The 19,920-nt window shown below is 42.5% G+C and overlaps 1 protein-coding gene across 5 annotated transcripts in view; it reads right to left on the bottom strand.

Annotated features, from left to right (window-relative positions):
* Window positions 1–13,778, bottom strand: part of DNAJB6 (DnaJ heat shock protein family (Hsp40) member B6) — a 60,146-nt gene extending 46,368 nt beyond the window's left edge. For 2 of the 5 annotated variants that reach the window (XM_017819366.1, XM_017819362.1), the window contains exons 1-4: window positions 13,683–13,778; window positions 3,874–3,982; window positions 3,032–3,141; window positions 280–339 (exon numbers count right to left, since the gene is read on the bottom strand). In XM_017819366.1, the coding sequence (XP_017674855.1) occupies window positions 280–339; window positions 3,032–3,141; window positions 3,874–3,938 (235 nt within the window). In that variant the 5' untranslated portion in view covers window positions 3,939–3,982; window positions 13,683–13,778. Of the gene's footprint in view, window positions 1–279; window positions 340–3,031; window positions 3,142–3,873; window positions 3,983–13,147; window positions 13,291–13,342; window positions 13,366–13,622 lie in introns of those variants that run through there. The other 3 variants (XM_017819364.1, XM_017819365.1, XM_017819363.1) reach the window with 3 other exon arrangements.
* Between the last annotated feature and the right edge of the window lie 6,142 nt (window positions 13,779–19,920).

Here is a 19,920-nt window from a genome sequence, read left to right as displayed (position 1 = left end):
TTCACACGTTCTCACTAACAAAACAGTTCAGTCCTATATGGTATTTGAATCATTTAAAAATATAAACAACTTCTAAAGTTTCCCTTTCAGGTATCATTTGGGTTAAGTACACACAATATTTTTTACAACTGGTTCTCTTTGTCTGTTTTTAGAAGATAACAGTAATACCTTTGACAACACAACTAGAAAAAATGTAAAACAGTTGTAATCTCAATTTTTAGAGGATTGGAAGATTTCACCAGAATAGAGAAAGTAAAGAACTGCTGGTTGTCAACATACCTCCACCTCCATTTATTAGGCCTTCTTTTCCGTATCTGTCATAGATGTCACGTTTTTTAGCTACAAGGAGAAGTTGGACATCATGTCAGTAAACAGGTACATTGATTTTGGGGGGGGGGAAGGACTTAGCTGGTATTCTCAGTTAAACACCTTCTCAAAGCTCATTTATTTAACAAAATTCTAGCATATAACTGCTGAATGTTTTTAATGAGGATTGCCAAAGCAATTTAGGTTCAGAAAGAACAGGCACTAAACTTCAGACTTACTACCATTTAGTTCTAGAAGCTTCAGTCCTGTTGTATCAGAAGAAGTTTGGTATAAGGACAAACTTCACAAGGAAGTTTGCCCTTTAAAAGAATACTTTAAAACGAATACTGCAGTCTTCTTCTTTACACAGGTACAAAGCTTTAAGGCTGTAAAGGACCTCTGGAATTCAACCTGCTACTCCACACAAGTCTAAGCACAAAGCTGGTCAGATCTTGCCTGAATAAAGTCCTGATCTCACCAATCTGCAAGAAAAGATTCTACAGTTTCTCTGAAAAGCAGTTCCAGAGCTCAGGCATTCTCACTGTAAGCATTCTCTTCCTTCTATCCACCTCACAAACCTTGACCACTGCTTTTTTTCCTTTTATTGCACAAGAACACACCCACAGTAAGAGAGTTATGAGAACGGAAGAACGGTGTTTATATGACTGACTGCAAAACCCCTAAAATTAACTTCTTTCGGCTTAATAATGGAGAATGAAGTGATGTTACAAAATGCCATGGAAGGATGTGATTCAAACTGCTTGCTCTCCATTATTTTAGAAGGCATAAAATGACTATAAATCTCACTCCAGACCAGCCTTACAGTATCCACGAGAAAGGGGAGAAAAATGAGCTCTACATTACTGCATAGGATCAGATGGCACTGTTGGTACTAGAAGGGAACCTGAAGAGCTTAAAGAGGCAGATAGTTGGCTTACTTTGCTTGCACTGGTGTGGCAGTATCAGCCAAAAACCAGTCTGGGCATCTGATTTTAGATTCTCAATTTTATCATGCTTTTCCCACTGGAATCTCTTCAGTGAAAGATGTTTTAAAATTTAAATAGCATCACTGAAAGAACATGCAGTTACCTCAAACAGATGCTGGAAACTAAACCACTTCTGACTAACAGGAATTAAAATTTTATATAATGGTCATCATCTCCAACTAATAGAAACTTGCAATAGGTTCACACACACACAAATCCCCAAAGCTCGTTTAATTACCCATATTGCCTCTCTAGAAAGCAATTTTTAAAGAAAGCAGGTTAACCTACTCATCAATGTTAAAAGACCAAAGCAGTAAGGTAGATAAACTGTCAGGAGCAAGAAACAGCACTCTGAGGGCTCACAAAGCCCAAAGTTCATCTCAAAATGTTACATTTTTAAACCACAAGGGAAGTGTGTTCAATGATCACCTAATGTCAGTATTCCTTGCTTAAGTAACCTCTTACAAAACTGTTCTTCTGCCAAAAATCTCTCTTCATTCAAGCCTGTAATGATGTCAGAAAATTTCATTAGGTCTGCAGAGGAGCTGACTGCCTCTTGACCACTGGGCTCAGGATTCTGGTATCCCTGCTGCACAGATGATTGTTAAGACAGCAGTAAGTTAGGATTTGGTCTCGATCCAAAAACCAGCAGCACTTTTAGATGTTCTAAAATTCTAGCAGTGTACTGCTTCCAAAGAACTTAAAGATCTGTATAACCACCAGACCAGTACCCTATTTTTATCTTGCTCAAAAAATTAGTTCAAGAAGGTTAAAGTACTCTAGAAGACAATGAACTAATGATAAATTAAGTTCTGTTTCTCCCATGTCAATTAAGTATCAAAACCAAGCAAAGAAATAGTGTGTACTAGACTGCAGCTCTATAAATCAGGCTGAACCCTGAGAGGTAATCTAGATGCCACTAGTGCTTTAAATATAGCTTTCCCATGCTCACTGTCTCAGGTGAAATCAAGGACACTTCAGAAATAGCATATAGACAGCTGCAGTCAATTACAGAGGAAAATAATCAAAGTAGCTTAAATCACTTTGTTATGATTCAGACTGCTTCTGCCAGAACACTGGCAGAAGTTAATGATACTCTTCGAGCAAACACATGGGTGAACTCTAAACTGCATTCCTGCACTACATGGGTCAGGCTAAGCACCTCTTTCAGAACAATTCAAAATAAACACCATCTTTATCACTATCTGTATCACAGTTGACTGAATTTACAGAACTCACCCAAATGCAATCTGAATTTTCAGCAAGGTTTACAATATGCTTGAGCTTTGTCAAGACTAGTTTACTGCTACAAGAATTAGAAGCAGTGGGCCCAACAGCAGATGCTTCAGGGTTGGTCTAGCCTGACTTATTGGATAAACCCAATAATACCCCTATACCGATGGTAACATTGGCTTTCCCTGCTAAGATAAAATTAATCTTGGTATTTGCAGACTTCTCTTCAGAAATTTCTGAAGAGGGCCCGCCAGACACACAATTTCAATTTTTACAATAAAACTAATTTGGTTACTCATCTAGAGAGATCCTGATATTTTTGTTTCAAAATTTCTGCTTGTTCTGTCTTATCTGCCAGGTTCCTTCTCTCTCTTTTGAAAGGGAAGTAATCGAGTTGCATAATAAACCAAATTAACAATACCTCTTCATAGCATCATACATCAACATTTTCAGTCTGATACCCAGAATAGAGAAAGGCAATTCAAGAACCCTTTTAAAATACCTACCATCTGACAAAACTTCATAGGCCTCAGCTACTTGTTTAAACTGCCGTTCTGCCTCATCTTTATTGTCTGGATTTTTATCAGGGTGCCATTTTAGTGCCAACTTACGGTACCTAAGTGGAAGGAAAACAAAGGATATTGTACTCTGAAATGATGGAATATGCTATACAGATAAACACAAAATGTTTCAAACAAGTTGTCAAGAATTAAGAGTATTTAGAAATTCCCCAGTGCTTTGTATCTTGCAACCACACTGGCATTAACAGATTCTGCAGGCACACAAAGAACCACCTTCTCAGATATGCTTTTAAGAAAAAAGTGGTCCAATGTGCTTCGGTTATTTTGAAATTATTCCCATGCATTTCTGATGATCAAAGCATAACATTCCAAAACACGTCTGCTGTGGGCTTCTCCTTGAAGCTCTATAATTATTCAGTACTACAGGCAACCACGGGGAGCATCGAGAAGGATCTGGAACATGTGAAGCACCTGGTACAGTCAAAGTTGATAAAGCTTCAAGAACACACCAATACCAGACTGCGGCAGCATCTTATCATTAATGCCTTCTTTGACTGCTACACCTGCACACAGTTCCTATCCTCAAATGAAACATTTTAGGCAAAGTGTTCATAACTACTTAGAGGGGCAAAGCTAAGCTTGCCCTTAGGCTGGTGTGGAGTGTTTCACACAGTCACACCAGATCACAGTTCAAACATTTGAGCTGACAAAGTAGCACGTGCAGGAATTAGCAAAAGAACAAGGGAAGGCAACAAAGTGCAGATCCAGAAACCACATCATTATATTTGTTCCTTAAAATACATAACACACACACCAGTGACACTTACGCTTTTTTAATATCCTCTGCTGAGGCATGCTTTTGCACTCCCAGAACTTCATAGTAATCCACCATGTTTCAGGAGGTGTCTTGTTAACAACAGCTCAGTCTTTCAAGTCCTGTAACAACAACAACTTGTAAGCGAAGCTTGTCCAGTATTGTTACTTCATAAAAGTCAGGTAGGAGTCAGGTATCTTCTAGTACCAAACCTGATCTGAGAAGGACAAAATTCAAATGTTCCAAACCCCAAAAAATAAAAACACTTTATTTTAGGTCGACAGGTCAAACAATTACTTTAATTCTGATTTTTATGTTCTTTAATCTCACTGAAGCACAGTACACGGACACATGGGTAACCAGCAGTTCCTGGAACAAAATAGACTGAAAAGCCTGATTTAATCAATATATTAAAAAGAGTACGTGGGTCACGGTTTTGATTATATATTAATAACTCTGAATGCAAAAGAAAGCATATATCATGCTCACCTAATGTCATCTATGACACCTAAGTCATGTCTTAAGCATATATGAGCAGAAACAAAGGGTCCTTTCTTCCACATCTGCTCTTCAGAACATTATTTTCACTGAGATGCTCTCTTCAGAAAAGCAACGAATGTGCAGGTCTTGGAAACCTAAAACTCCACCTATTGATTCCAGTAAGCCTTTCTTGTACTCAGACCTTGACAAAAAATTTGCAAGTTGCCAAAGCTACTCAATAGCCTTTACTTCCTTTATGTTTACCAACAGAAGTACATTGCCAGGCAAGGTTGTTCCAACTGCAAGGTTAACCAACCAACTCAAGTACAGAGCCACCTTCTGCTTCTTAGTATAAAAGAATAAAGTTTTCACAAGAGTCCTAAGAAACCTACAAGTTAAAAAAAAAAAAAATTAAATACTGACAGTTTCTTGTCAATATTAGAGAATAATTATAAGAAACAGTTATATCAACCATTACTCCAACTAAATGAGGACTAAGATGAAAGAATCTTTCTAAAAGTTGCAATAATGTCTTATGTCTTCCTGCGAAGGCTTCTCTCCAACACTGCAACAAGTCTCCATTCTGGCAAAAATTCCAAGCACCTTTCCATCCTACCACTGCTGCTGGTTCATTCCAAGTTTTATGAACAAGGAAACACCAACATTTTCCACAAGTTATCAACTTGTTGCAGGCAAAGTCACACAAACACACTCAGAACATAACAATACAGCAATGTATTAGTCACATTTTCTTATCTCATGCATCAAGAACAAAAATTCATTGAAATAACTTTTCCCCCCTCAAGTCATTCAGTGTTTTTCATTTTAGCCCACACAGTCTCATTTTCCTGTTCTTTCACACAAATACCAAGCATGATGTAGCCCAGTGAAATATTCTGAAATTAATTTATTGTACTCGTTTTACATATATCTTTCAACATCCCAGAATATAAACAGTAATGAGAGGCTTCCTTTTAAAATAAATTGGTATAGCTTCAAAATATGTTGTTGCTGTAGGTTAAAGCTTAATTAACTTTAATTAGGGATGTGGTTACACACACATTTCCTCAAATGGCAAAACCAGTTTAAGAGATACCCTGCCATGCTGCCTCCCCACTCCAAACTACTCACAGAAGTAAATGTATTGGAGGAGCTATTTGTGTTTAAAACTTGGGTGGTTTTAGCAATCTACTTAACCATACAGTCCCACAAACACAAAATTAAAGTGCAGCAGGTAAACAGACCTCTAATTGACTTTGCCCTTTGAAGAAATCCCCACACCAAAAAAATAGCAAGGGTATAGTTAATATTGTGACCAGTGTCAAAGGAAGTTGGGAGACATGAATTAAAATGAACATTAAGGACGCCAATAATAATATACTAACGTCAGGGTTCAACATGTAAACATACAGAGTACCAAAAATATCCCAGAATATTTGCTATCAACTGGCCTCACTAGTTTTGCTGTTTCCCACACAAGGACTAGAAGAGCTCATGAACAAAGAGGGGAAGAGCAAGGTCAGCATGGGTTAAGTCTGCTATCAAATCCCCACAGCCAATCCTTATGAGCAATAGCACATATGGAACATATAGTTACAAAAAAAAAAATCAGAGTATATCTAATAAGAGTCAAGTTTAAGGCTAGAGGTCAGAGTCCCTCCTAACAAGGATACCAGCAAACAGCAGGAAGCCACAAGACAGGAGCACAGACCATACCACTACGTGTTTTTTCCATATTTTCCTTTTCTTAAATATAACGCTTGCATTAGCTATCCTCTCAATTCAGACACCTATCTTACAGGGAAAATTGAAACCTCAAGCTTCTAGCTAGAATAAGTATGTAGGAAAAGCAACCCACATGTAAAAAAATAAATCACATCTTTTCCTAGAAAACTCTGGGCACACTGGTAGTCATACTGAATTCATCATATATTTAAATACTTTGCTGTTTGTTTAAAAACAATGCTGCAGTGTTGTTAAGTTCAGACTCAATACAGACATCAATATATCCTAAATAAGAGAAGCCTGAAGATGGAACCAAAAACCAATGCTGAGGTAACATGACCACCTCTTAACAGATGACTCTGGCCCTAAAAAGCAAAACCCTTCAAGAATAGAGGAATTATGTGTTCCAAAGAAATGTTTGGGGCTTGCATATTCTGTCTTTAGTGAGCATGTTATTGTTCAGTTTTTACTTGCCGCTAATATAGAGTCTGGAATTAAGACAAATAGCAGCTCTCTAAAGAAAACAAATTGTTAATATTCTCCTTCTCCTAATCAAACAGTTCTGTGACAGTAAAGAGTTCATCTCTGATTTATTGTTATTTTTATCTGCCAATTACCATAAACCAGAAATTGTACTGCTGAAATTTTAGTTATCATAGGAACTTTTTTCTTGTATGTAAAAAGGTTTTAGCAATATTTACACCAAGAAAATAATCTGCAGCTTTTTTGTTCATCTTAATTTTAAAAAAAAGTGTCAGCTAATATTTAGCCCCCTGAAAAAAACTTGGATTTTTGCTCAACAGCAAATAAGACTGGGAAAAAAAAAAGGAAATCACCCACACCCAAAACCCCCCCTCTCCCCCTAAGATCTCAACAATACTTGCAAACTAGAAAAGACCTCTGTCTGCAATCTTTTCAGGACAAAATTATTTAAAATAGGTACTCAAAGAAACAGCCACCATGAGCCTTATAATAAAACAGAATATAGATGACCATCAACTTTGACAACAGAAGATGGTCAATTAAAAAAAAAAAATCAGTATTTGTAAGGCTAGCAGAAATCTGCATGGTGAAAATGCCTAGATGTTTCAAAGATGCAAAAAACCACCCAATTATCCTAACCAAATTGACATGACAAAAATCTTCTTCCAACACCAAATCTGTCAAACAATTCATCTCCAAATATACAAGCAAGGCTCATTAATTAGGCACTCGGGAGCTTTTTCTGAAGCCACAAGGAAGCCAGCCCACATTAGCTAATTTCCTGTCTCCATCCACACAAAATCTTCAAATTCTCAGAAGAAAGATAAGCAAAAAATCTCCAGCTGAAAGAAGTTGTTTCATGGCCTTTGTGTTTGCAGTTCGTAGTCACTTGTGCTGGTAACTGCCCTGCGTTTGCAGTGCACTATCAGCTACTCTAACTCCACGAAAATCAAACAGATAAGTGTTTATGTGAACCAAAAGTTTCCATAGTTTATAGAGTTCTCAGTCACCACAGAAGAAGTCGGCTTTATTCTGGCTTAGGGAGCAGTGGCCCTGAACACTCACACTGACTCAAGGCACCGACAGGAGCACATGACCAGGCTGGACCCTCCTCGTACAGCACAGCCCAGAGCTCCACCAGTTATCCTGAAACCCAGTTCATAAACTCTCTTCACAGCACAGTCCTCAGCTACATAAAAGGCATGAGAAGCATTACAGAACACAGATATGTACAGAGCCATAAACTTTTATAAAATCAGATTACAAAGAAAAGCAAAGCAAGTAATCAGCTGCACAACCAGAAGGGATGACAAAGCAGCACCCCTAACTAAATACGGAAGGGAAAAAAGTATCCAAACAAGAAATTCTTAGAGCAGCCAGGAGGGAATTCAGACAGCAAGGGGCATGCGACCTTTGCAGTCAGCTTAGTCAGAAAACGTTATCTATTTCTGGCCATGAAGCAACAGGCAGCACAGAGAGTCCTGAAAGATGCCAGAATAGCTCAAGCTTTGTGACTAGTGCAGTCACCTGGAGAGCCAGATGGAGTTCCAAACTCCTGATTCATGCAGTTCGCAGAAGCAGCCAGTCATCAACATCCTGTGCAAGTCCCACAGCCATCCAGTTCCTGGTACCTGCTGCTTTCCATGAACATATGTAAAGGACTGCATCCTGCTGGCAACCCGGAAGGAATAAATACCCAGTTCTGACTCCCAGTTCAGCTTGAGCTTGAATCTGACCTACTCAACAGCAACTGAGCAACCTAGAGATATCTCTGGGATGTTAACAGATGATGCTCACACTCAAAGATCTTTGGGAATTGTAATCTATGATTAAAAAATATGATTCTTCATATTCCAATAGTTTTATTAGAAAGCAATATGTGAGTGGGATCTGATGAAATTTTACACTCCTTCAAGTATGCACACTACAGTCATGCTAGTGTTGTTGTGGATCCAGGGAAAGACAAAGAATTCCAACAACACACACACTTTCAAAGTTTTCTAGTATTTCTTCATTTGACTTTTACACAGCTAAGACACCTTTGCTAATCTTTTTATTATTTATAGTCCAGTAAATTCAGACACATATATAAATACTCTGTTTAGAAGTAACAAACTTCATCTGAAGTTCAGTCACTTCATTTGCTCACAAGCTACAGATTTCAAATGCAATCTACAAATTTTAATCATTTGCCTTATCTCTCTATTTTATCTACCCATCTAAAAGAGGGTGAACAAAGATCAACCATAACACTGTTTGCCAAGGCCTCTAAGACACATTTGTACCAGCAGTTCAAAGAGCTCTCATTGGCTTGAAGAAACCACTGTCTTTAAAAAACAGATACTGGTTACAGAACCTGACTTCTGGTGCCTCCTATGTCCTGACCAAACCCAAATCTCACACCATGACTCCTCAGAATGAAACACCGCTCAGGCAACAATCAAACACATTTCACCTAGCACAACTCAGCAACGCAGGAAGCCATACAAGTCCCAAAACCTTGGCCAAATCCCAAATAAAATCAAGGTATCTATGTCACTTCTAGCAAGAATATCTGGGATGTGCCATATGTAACTGAACTGAAACCATGAGCAGTCTCTTGACTGAACTTGCAAAGATCCACCGTGCCAGCACTGTACAAGAGCTAAGACAAAAATGCCCACACTCTTTACCAGAAAAACTTACTAAGAAGTTTAAGAATTCTAAGGAACAAAATGAAACTTACTTTAATTCTGATGAGTGCAATAACAGAGCAAGAAAACCTGTATAAGTTTTGTGATTAATTAATCTGAAAATACATTTAAACAAGGCACCAACATTAAATTCTTCCCCCCACTGATACCAGCACAGTGCGGTGCAGACTAAGGCATATTAAAAACATCAGTAGTTTTAACTTGTGCTTACCTGAGCTTAGAAAAGCTGTCAGAGTTTAACTTCACAGGTTCCTGAAATTTATTGTTTCACGGAAAAATGTAAACTTACCATACAATTAAAATTAGTAAAATGTACTTAAATAGCCATGTTTATACTCATTATTTTAATACTACCACAGCATCCCCAGGAGATGAATCTAATCAAATGAACATTCCAAAAAGCTTAGTTTAAACTCATGCTCAGAACAAACATCCTGCCTCTATGTCAGAAAACAGAGTGGATTTGGATACAGTTATTATTACACAAGAGCACGCAGTTCATACAGGGAAAAGGAAGCTGCTGCTTTTTTACCTTGAAGTTCATGTTCCATTTTAAAAAAGCCAACAACAAAACCCCACCACAACCAAAAAGGAGACACCCGTACAAGGCTCCCTCACCCCTTAAGGCAAGAAGTTACAAAGAACTCTGTCCATTCCTCTCCTCCCCAAGGGCTGCAAGACACACCTCTGACAAGAACTACGACTGGTGTGTTTTACTGCCTGGCACAAGGAAAGCCTGAGAGGGTAACAGGTAAAAAAACATTAAAAACAGTGAACCAACAAAAATGGAAAACAGAAGAAATCCAAAATCTTCATCTGTGAAAGAAATGTCTAACAAAAACAGGGAAAGGGAGCTGATCAGTGAATAGGTCACCCTCACTCCCCTGGCTGACATTCTCCTGCTTATCCATCTATCTCTGAGCAGGCCCTAAATCGAAGGAGATTTATTCACGAGCTTTCCTTAAAGCAAAGGAGCATTCTTCCAAAACACAACAACTCAGGTGTCCAAATTTGGAATTGTGTCACAAATATCTGCAACACTGGAACCCTCCTAAAACTAACCATAAAAGGCTACTTTATACAAAGTCAAAATATTCCTATCTTATTTTAAAAAATATATGATCTGCATTTGATTAAACAATTAAAAACAGTGAAAGCCTCAACTGAAAGATCGGGCCAAGAAAGTTTCAGCCAAATAATCACATGCAATGAGATGATCCTTTAGAGAAAAGAAAATAGTTAAAAGTTTCTACACGCTTTCCCTGAAGTATTTTTGGAGTCATGATAATTTTATTTCAGACAAACAGAATAAAAAAGTTTCATTAACGCAAAGAGCAAGTTCTTTTTCAGAGCACTGACAGGTTGTCATAGATTCAGACTACATTTTAAGGTAGAAAAATAATTCTAATCAAAACAAATAAAGTTTTTATTAAAACTGTCTGCAATGTAGACAGGAATGACCTCACAGTTATTATATGAGCTTTAAGATCCTTGTTAGGTTCTGAGTCCTCACTAACATCAGTGGGATTTCAGTATTTTCTCAGAACAAATAGAAAGCATAAATGAAACCTACAACGAGTAACTGGAGGAGTGAAATGCATATGCATTAATTATTTCTTCCCTAGCAGTTAAATAAACAGAAGGAGAATAATGCTTTCGTTAAGTCTAAATGTAAGAAAAATCTAACATCCATTCAAATGTATTTCATTCAAAAGAAAAAATATAACTTACACCTACTAATATCCTCAGTTTTATTTTAAATCTATCTTGAAATAAACAATCATCATAGGCAAGATCCAACAAGTTTTGACAAAACTAAGTAATTTCTCACTAATCCTTGAATCCTTGTTCCTTGAGTAAGACAAAGGAAAAGCTGTTGACAGAAAATGCTTTCAGGACGTGAGGCTGAGGAGGTTCTTTACAAATGCTATTAGAGAAATGGAGCACTTCCTACTTAAGGAGCACAATGCTAGAACATTAAACCTCACACTACTAAGTTGAAAATTAAGGCAATGCATTCCCTTCAAAACATCACTGTTTACACGGTAAGAAGCGGGAGGTGCTCCAGCCTGGAAGTGCAGTGCCCTGGCAGGACAAGCTGCCCCCCCTTCACAGCCGCGGCACAGGAGCAGCTCAGGCTCACACGGGTGGCTGCGCTCGGAGCCCAACCCGGTGTGACATTTCAGTCGATTCCAGGCCGGAATTGCGACGCCTCTGGACTTGGGTACAACACAATCACTATCCTCATCCCTCGCAGACCTCACTGCACCAGCGTGTTAAGTACAGATGCAAAACAAACCAAAAACCAGGTATTTCTTTCCCCAGGACAGTCCACGCACTGTTAAGAACTACTACATCCTTGATATCATCATCCATGATGATTTAATATAAATTGTTCCCTCTCTCCGTATACATTCCAAAACTTCTAGTGGAGGAAAGAAAGAATACAGTAATAAAGAAATGTGTGTATCTATTTAATAAAAAAAAAAAAAAGTACCAGAACACATTAGCCCTCTAACTAAAACTTCAGTGTTACACAGAGGTGAAGCCTTGCATGCTTTCTACCCATGTCCAGCCAAGATAAATTAGCAAACTGCATCAATCTAGGAAAGACAAGAAAAAATACCAGAGAGAGAGAAGCTACCCGAATAAGAACATGCTGTAGTATGAAAGCACAAGTGCTAAAAACGCAACTCTGATAGAGAACAAGGGGAACCCTGAAGTTTACAGATAGAGAAATTATTATTAGTACTGCAGTCTAAGTAGTGCTGCCAGTAAAAGTAGCAATTTAAATTTCTCCTTCGCTATCTGAGATTATTTAAGAAAATTTAATAGTAATTTAGTTTCCATTTCCAACACTCTCTTATTCTCCACTGAGAAGGCAGCACAGGAGCCAAGAGGAAGGAAAAAAGTTAGACCACTGTTCAGTTACAGTTAAAATTTTAAGAAAAAAAAAAGTAACCACAGAGACAAGATCTATAAATACATTTACTCACTGGTCCAAACAAATCTTCTTTGACAACATAATCCATCAAACTAAATGGTATTTTAACTACCAGGATCTTGATCATCAGCTGAACATAAAATCCCTAGCTGGAATACAAGGATCTTCAAAGAGTAAACAAAAATTAAGGTCAGCAGGCAGCAGTGACTGCAACCTCTGCTGCAGGACCGGAGAGGCAGAGCCTTGCTTCATTCCAGCTGTTCCCTCTGTGTCAACACCTTGTTCTTATCACTTTTTGACACATTATACCCTGAAAATTCCGGGTTTGATCCCTGATTGACTACGCAATGTCACAAGCCTGGCCACGTGCACACTAGTGCTGTTACGAACTTAGCTTTTACCATGTTACTGCGTCAGTTTATTACTATCAGAATTCAAAACAAATTTGTTCAGTATTTTGAACAATCTCTGTTAGCATGGCTCAACCCTACAGCACCCAAGGAGAGCTCCGACAGTAACACAGCTCAGAGTGTTGCTGCAAACATGAACGGTGGTCATAAATCACTTCCCAGCCCACTGCCCCCTCTGAAGCCCAGCAAACACTGATGGCAAACCATGTTTCTTACCTGCCGGTGTCAACTTTCAACTCGGCTCGGAGCTTGGAAACAGCGAGTTCAAAACAACCAACCCGCTGCCGACCTCACCCACAACAAACCTCGCTCCTGACCCTGCTCTGAGTAATAAACACTGAGCAGAACTTCACCGAACTGCTTCTATCAGAGAGGAAAACAGTGCGTTTAGCTAGAGAGCACCAAGGCTGTTAGAGACCATCAAGCACTGTATCCCTTAAACCACTAAACCACATCACCAGTGCCTGTTAAACACCTCCAGGGACGGTGACTCCACCGCCTCCCTATTCCAATGCCTGATCACCCCGAACGGTGGTAAACTGTTTCTGATACCTCATGAGCCCGTCCCAGCTCAAGGCCGTTCCCTGTGTCCCCTCACTGCAGGCAGGGCACAGACCGGCCCCCGCAGCACAACCTCCCGCGGAGAGCTGCAGAGAGAAGGAGGGCACGGCAGAACCGCCCCGGCAGTGCCGTGCGAGGGGAGGGACTCCAAGGAGGTCTGTTTAACGCACCGAGGCTCGCCCTCACCTCCTGGCAGCCGAACCCACCGCGAATGTTTCCGCCCTCGCGGCGACCTGGGAGCGACTGTCCCGGGATTCGCAGCTGGAGCTGCCCCGCCGGGCCCCGGGGGGAGCCCCGCGCAGCCGCTCCCCGCCGCGGTCCCCGCAATCTCCCCAGGGCCGGGCGGAGCCCCCGCGGCTCCCGGGGCCGCTCCGGCACCGCAGCCCCCCGGGCCTGCGCGGGGCCGCGGCAACAGCGGCGCGGCTGCCGAGCGGCGCGGTCCGGCGGGCGCTGCCCCCGCCTCTACCCCGGGCCGTGTCCGTGTTCCGTATCCCGTGTCCCCGTCCCGGTCCCGGTCCCCGCTCACCCGCGGCGCCCTCTCCGCGCGGCCCCGCTCGCGCCGCTCCCGCCGGGACCCAACGGCACCGGCCGCAGACAGGAAGCGCCGCCAGCGCGCGCCGTCACTTCCGCCCCGCCGCTTCCGGAAACTTCTGGAAGGGCCCCGCCGGGGCTTCCCCCGGTGAGCGCGCAGCGCCCCCTGCCGGCGGAGCGGGCGTGCCCGGGGGCATCCGAACATCCCAAAGGGATCGCTCTGCTCCCTGCTCCAGAGAATCCTGACATCAGGAAGGGAGCCACAAGGATCATCGAGTCCAACCCTTAGCCCTGCTCAGGACAATCCCCAAGAGTCACATCATGTGCCTGAGGGCATTGTCCAAACGGTCCTTGAGCGCTCTCAGCCTTGGTGCTGTGACCACTTTCCCGAGGAGCCTATTCAGTGCCCAGCCACGCTCTGGGGGAAGAACCTTTTCCTTACATCCAACCTAAACCTCCGGTGGCACAAGTTCAGGCCATTCCCTGGGGTCCTGTCCCTGGTCCCCACAGAGCAGAGATCAGTGCCTGCCCCTCCTTTTCCCCTCCCAAGGAAGTTGTAACCTCAGTGAGGTCTCCCATCAGTCTCCTCCAGGACCAAGTACCCTCAGCCTCTCCTCATAAAACTTCCCCTGCAGACCCTTCCCCACCCTCATGGCCCTCCTTTGGACGCTTAATGTCTTTTTTATCTTGAGATTCCTTCTGACCACTGCACATACAGGTGCATCTCAAAGCAGTCGTGCTTAATACGAGGGGAGCAAGGGGCTGAACTTCTGGGTTCTGAGCATTCTCTACATGAATGCTGGAGCTGTAATAAAATTTCAGTTCTGTGTAGCAGTGATGAGAAGCTGCCCCACAAAGTGCCCACCCCAGTGCCATCTGCGGGGAGGACTGGAACCAAGCACCAAGAAACCACAAAACCTTCCCTTTATTTTCAGGTGTTTAGTATATGGCAAACAACCTTATCACGCAAATAAACGTGATCTGCAATATTGGCTTGAGCCATTGAAATAGCACAGAAATTGAACTGGGAGAAGAATCCTTACCCCCGAATTGGCAGTGGCTCCACTGGGCAAGGGAGCAGCTCCCCCCGGGCACTGCTCCCCCCTCACAGCAGCACCACTGCCCTCGCCCCCCAGGGTGAAACCCCGCTGGGTTCCCCGGAGAGAAAACACAGAAAGCAATGCCTGGGTGTGGTGCTGAGGGAAAAGGAGAAGAAATGACTAATAATTTTAAGAAACACTCTCTGAATAGGTGAGTTTGGCTGCTGGAAGCGAGAGGACAAAATTTCTTCCCCCTTTGTGTGTCTTATTTTAGTCTCAGAAATTGGGGGTGCCAAGGGGATGGATCCAGGCTCTTCTCAGTGGTGCCAACCACTAGGACAAGAGGCAATGGGCAGGAACTGATGCACAGGAAGTTCCACTTGAACATGAGGAAGAACTTCTTTACTGTGCAGTGACCATGCACTGGGACAGGTTGCCCAGAGAGGGTGTGGAGTCTCCATCACTGGAGGTATTCAAGAACTTCAGGACACAATCCTGTACACAATGTGCTCTGGGATGACCCTGCTTGAGCTGAGAGGTTGGAACAGATGACCCACTGTGGTCCCTTCCATCTTGACCCATCCTGTGATTCTGTGAGGGGAAATGCAAAACATAATGCCTGGGTATGGTGCTGAGGGAAAATTAGTAATTTTAAGAAACACCCTTTGAATAGATGAGTTTGGCTGCTAAACGTGAGATGACAAAATTTCTTCCCCCTTGTGTGTTTAATTGTAACTCTGGCACAGAATTCCTTTGAGGGCAGATTCCTCCCTCTCCAGCTGGCACCTGGACAGAGTCTTGCGTTTGGTCAATGTTTTGGAGCATCCTTTGGGTTATATTCGAGCATGTGGTTTTCTGACTGTCATGGCTGAGAGCAAAGTATAAGGAGCCAAGTTATTATTCTATTTTTAAAATGTGGACTTTGTCCCTGCTTTAAATTGCTGTAAAATTATAATTCTTGCCCTTTATTTAAAAAGTGGAGGAGGCGCTAATTTACAGATCACCAAAGCAAAGTTGAGGGAGTTTCCACACATAAAATATGTGCTTCCCAAATACAGTCAATTAAATGGCTACCTATTATTTAGGAGGTGTTTGCGTGGGAGTGCAGTCAGTTCAAAAACACAAAAGCCAGCTTGGAATAAGGCAGAGGGAAACCTAAAACAAATAAAAAAGGCAAGTAGTAGGACAACCCTAAGTATAGGCTTGGTGCTTTGGGGAAATACAAGCTTCAAAAAAAATACTGTTCCATGAGACTTGACGCTAAATTGTGGTCATGGAAACAAGTCTTCAAAATTAGATCAAAGAGACACCTCGCTCCATCATTAGTTTCTCATTAGCAAGTAGCTGTGATGTCCAAGTTGTTGATCCATTTGGAAAGAAAAAAAAAAACAGATGAGTAGTAGGTTAGATGGGCTCTTCCTAACAAGTAAGGTTCAAACCTCAGAGGATTCCCAGCCTAGCAAGTACGAAGGCAAGCAGCAGGTCTGTACTGTGTGGTGCAGGAGGAGGTCATATGAAATTTTGATTTAATGCTTGTAGTGGGTCTCTGTGGCTGGGTTTTGGTAGCGGGAGGGGAAGGGGCTACGGGGGTGGCTTCTGTCAGAAGCTACTGGAAGCTTCCCCTGTCCAGTGGAGCCAATGCCAGCCAGCTCCAGGATGGGTTTCCTGCTGCTGGCCAAGGCCAAGCCAATCAAGAGTGATAGTAATGCCTCCAAGATAACATATTTAAGAACAGAAGGTTGTTGCGCAGAAGGAATTCCAGCCAGGGAAGAGCAGAGTGAGAACATGGGAATATCAATGTAGACACCAAGGTCAGTGCAGAAGGAGGGGCAGGAGCTGCTCCAGGCACCGGAGCCGAGGCCCTGCAGCCCGTGGTGCAGCCCATGGTGGGGCAGCTCTGCCCCTGCAGCCCATGGGGGAGCATCGGGGTGCAGAGACCCCCCTGCAGCCCATGGAGGAGCCCAGGCTGGAGCAGGTGGATGCAGGAAGGAGGCTGTAATGCCGTGGGAGGCCCAGGATGGAGCGGGGTCCTGCCAGAGACCTGTGGCCCGTGGAGAGGGAAGCCCACACTGGAGCAGGTTTTTCCTGGGTAGGGCTTGTGGCCTCTGTGGGGGACCCATGTCAGTACAGCTCATTTGGGAAGGACTGCACCCCATGGAGGAGTGACCCATGGGACAGCAGTTTGGGAAGAACTGCTACCCGAGGGATGGACTCACACTGGAGAGGTCCATCAAGGACTGTATCCTGTGGGAGGGACCCCACAGGAGCAGGGGAAGGACTCCAACTCCTCTCCCTGAGCAGCAGCAGAAACAACAACTGACCGTAACCCCCATTCCCCATTCCCCTGGCACCACTAGAGGGGAGGAGGTAGAGTTTTAGAAGGAAGGAGGGGTGGGGGGAAGATGTTTTCAAGATTATTTTATTTCTCACTGTTTTGCTTTGATCCTGTTAGTAATAAATTTAAGTAATATCCCCAGTTGGAGTCTGTTTTGCCCATGAAGGTTATCAGTAAGTGACCTCTCCCAGCTCTTATCTCAACTCATGAATCCTTCATTGGTTTTTTCCCTCCTCTGTCCAGTTGCAGAGGGGAGTGAGAGAGCAGCTTTAGTGGGTATCTGGCATCTGGCCAGGGTCAACCCACTACAATGCTTTAAACATTTCTTGATGTGGAAATAAAGAGATTTTTCCTCAACTTTTTGTAACCAATGACAGGGGAGAACAAAGTATGAAGAGTCCTAAAAACATGACCTGCAGTAAACAAGACAGAACTAGTGCATGAGGCAGTTACTTTGCTTTGTTTACAGAGCAGATTTGATATAAAAGGTACGATGGATGCCAACCATAAAATTTGCTATTTATCCACACAAGCAGAACATGTCAAAGAAACATGATTTTACATGGAATTACGGGGTTGAAATCAAAACATTGTCTACATCAATGCAACCAGGACCATGGCTCCTTGAACTCAATTGTTATCATTACATTAATTTGCCCACAGACTTTCTGACACTGTTCTGACTCTAGCCAGTGTAGCTCTCCATTAGCACCTTTCAGATACAGGAATACTATCTGGGAAGGCTTAGAGACCAGTTTTGCATTTGGAGAAAGTAAGGCATGAGGAGGTGAAGTGCTCTCTCACAGCTGAGGGCAGGGTGAGCTGTATGAGATCCAGTTTGGCATTTTCTATAGTAAAACACTGAGAGTGTAAATAAATGTTTCCAAACAAAGTTATAAAGACAAACAAAAACTTATCTAATAAAGAAAAAAAAATCCAAACTATATTTTGGTTGGTTTCTGCTTGTCTTTGAAGTGGGATATGAAGACATTTCCTGAGACTTTACAGAGCGGGTAGTTTGCAGAGCCACCAATTACAAATATAATTTATTAGGGCACCTCTTTTTTTTTTAACGTATGATCTTTGACAGCTCAGATTGTGTCTAACACCGAACAATAACAAGAAGTGTTTAATTTTTAAAAGTTTGTTTATATTGTGCCCGTGGTATCTAATTTTCTGCTCTCCGTGTTACAAGGAAAGGCATAAACACACGGCAAAGCCCACCAGAAGAGGTACTGCAGGATAGACTGAAGAGATCCATGTGAGTGTGCAAAGTCATTGTCCCCAAAACTCCTGTAGTAAAACAATGTGACCCCAGCTTGTCCCCAGCTGACCTGAGCCGGATTCTGCAGAGCTGCTTACAGGAATCTCCCCAGTGCCCCAATTCCGAGAGATTTACCACCTCACGCCTGTGAGCACCAGGTTTGGTGAGCTCTGGAACTGCGCCCAGGCAGAAGCCAATCCCAGCGTCTCTGCAGGAGGCAGCTTGGGCTGGCACAGAGTGCCATGGGACCCCCATCGACTTGGTGACACTTGGGAACAATTGGACAGAGGGAGCAGATAAGGGATTTCTACTTATACCTCGGAGTCTCAGGTGTGGGGAGAAGTCATTCCAGAGACTCCAGGCTGAGGCTGTCTCTAACTCAGTGTCCATCAGGCTGCTCCTACCAAAGGGAGAAGTTTCTACTTCCCACCTGTGGTTCAAGCTCCCCCTTGATGGGGGTAAATGACCTTGGTAAATGACCAAGCATTCCACCTGAAGTCATCTTGACAAGGTTTAACCCTAAGCATTTTTTTGTGCACAGAAACAATTGTAACACAGGTTACAAGTTAACAGTAATTTGGGAGTGCAAGACTAAAAGGATGAATCTGTAAAAACATTAACAGTGACAGATTTTTTATCCCTTTGGTCACCTTCCAGTGGAATTTAACAGAGAAACATAAATTATAGAGTGATTTCAAAACATGGTCTTGTTTTTTTAGCTTCTGTTTGTTTTCTGATCAGAAGAACATTGCTTGTAGGTAAGTAGTGAAGGAAATGCTGCTGTGCTTGCAGGTAAGCAGCGAAGGAAACGCTGCTGTGCCCAGTGCACTCCTTGCCTTAGCCCCAGGTGGCAGCACACACACCTCTTACCCCTCCAGATCTTCAGTGGGTCAGCTCAGCTTCTGGGATCTTTTTCAGGCTAACGTCTTTAATCCGTATGTGCCCAGGCAAAATCTCTGCTTCTCCCAAATCACCTAAAGTTCAAAATAGATACAGTGGCTATGATTACTTTGCTTTTAAGAGTAGCACTCTGATAATGATGTTTGTAACTATAGTCAGGTACTGCTGAACCAGCAGCTTTTCCCTTCCTTTCTCTCACTCAAGTCACATAGTTCAAGTACCACCAAACAGGACTGACTAGTTCCCCAAGAATTAATTAAAATTCTTCTGACCCATAGTTCGATTTGATCTGTATATTCAGTCCCACTCTAAGATTTCTCAGAACAAAACTTTAACATTAATCACACGGTCTTACAGTAGTTTGAAAGTCTTTAAATAAGAATTGCCTCTGTCAGTGTTTTCCATGCAATGGAAGGGCCTATGTACAAAGTTAACACTGCATAAGGTAAAGAGCCAAAGCCACCTTGCTTCTCTTCAGAGGAAATGTCACAAGGAAAGGGGCAGGACTTGTAGAAAGAGGTAGCATGGCAACATAGAATGACAGAATATCCTGAGTTGGAAAGAACCCATAAGGATCATCTAAGTCATTGCACAGAACAACCCCAAGAATCCCACCGTGTGCCTGAGAGAATTGTCCAAATGCTTCTTGAGCTCTGTCAGGCTTGGTGCTGTGACCACTGCCCTGGGGAGCCTG

This window comes from Lepidothrix coronata, unplaced genomic scaffold (assembly GCF_001604755.1).
Source record: "Lepidothrix coronata isolate B3197 unplaced genomic scaffold, Lepidothrix_coronata-1.0 Scaffold74, whole genome shotgun sequence".
In the NCBI taxonomy this organism is placed as follows: domain Eukaryota; kingdom Metazoa; phylum Chordata; class Aves; order Passeriformes; family Pipridae; genus Lepidothrix; species Lepidothrix coronata.
Note: the sequence above shows the minus strand (reverse complement) of the source record. Positions and strands in the feature narration are given on the sequence as shown.